This window comes from Aptenodytes forsteri, unplaced genomic scaffold (genome assembly GCF_000699145.1).
Source record: "Aptenodytes forsteri isolate BGI_AS27 unplaced genomic scaffold, ASM69914v1 Scaffold7, whole genome shotgun sequence".
NCBI lineage: Eukaryota > Metazoa > Chordata > Aves > Sphenisciformes > Spheniscidae > Aptenodytes > Aptenodytes forsteri.
In genome coordinates this window covers 1,379,668-1,380,385 of record NW_008795919.1, presented here as the reverse complement: position 1 = coordinate 1,380,385, position 718 = coordinate 1,379,668, and the positions used below count along the sequence as shown (strand labels likewise).

Here is a 718-nt window from a genome sequence, read left to right as displayed (position 1 = left end):
CTGCATGGGGTCTCCGTCCCTGTGTCCCCCCACGGTGGGGCCAGGGCAGCAGCTGCCAGGGGAAGAAGGGCGGCTTTGTGGTGGTGGTGCCTGGCAGGGCCCCGGCTGGTCCCTCTGTGCATTGTCCACCCGGTGCCTGGCACCCGGCGTGGGGCGGCGTGGGTGCCCCCCGAGACAGGGGCAGCGGCAGGGCTTGGGTGGGGGTCCTGCTGCCTTCCCTGGGGGGACCTGGGGACCGTTCCCAGCCCCTGCTGCCAGGGACAGCCTTGCTCCCGAGGGCTGTATTTGGGGGGGGATGGGGCTGCACCCCCAAGGACTGTGTTTGGGGGGGACAGGGCTGCACCCCCCAGGGCTGTGTTTGGGGGGGACGGGGCTGCCCCAGGCTCCCCCACTGAGTGACCATCCGTTCTGCTCTGCCTGTGTTGCAGGGAAGCCACCATCCCTGATGGGAGACAGCGTGCCCCCCCACACCTCACCGCCCCCCTCGCCTGGGGATGCCCTGCAGGGAGAGAGCACCCCCCAGCAGCGGGACCGATCCGTCCCTCCAGCCGTCATCCCCTCTGGACAGCCCGTCTCGCCCGTCCCTCCAGCCGTCACCCCCTCCGAAAAGACCGTCTCGCCCATCCCTGCAGCTGTGACCCCCTCCAGGCAGCCCGTCTGCCCCAGCCCCCCAGCTGTGACAACCCCCCGCGAGAGCAGCACCCCGCAGCATGACCGA

The 718-nt window shown here is 71.2% G+C and overlaps 1 protein-coding gene across 1 annotated transcript in view; it reads left to right on the top strand.

Moving 5' to 3' along the window:
* The window catches only part of MAP7D1 (MAP7 domain containing 1), a gene marked incomplete at its 3' end in the record, with an annotated part of 16,763 nt that overhangs the window by 5,046 nt on the left and 10,999 nt on the right, over positions 1–718 (top strand). Inside the window, exon 3 of the mRNA XM_019473522.1 lies at positions 429–718. Coding sequence (XP_019329067.1) covers positions 429–718 — 290 coding nt within the window. The remainder of the gene's footprint in view (positions 1–428) is intronic.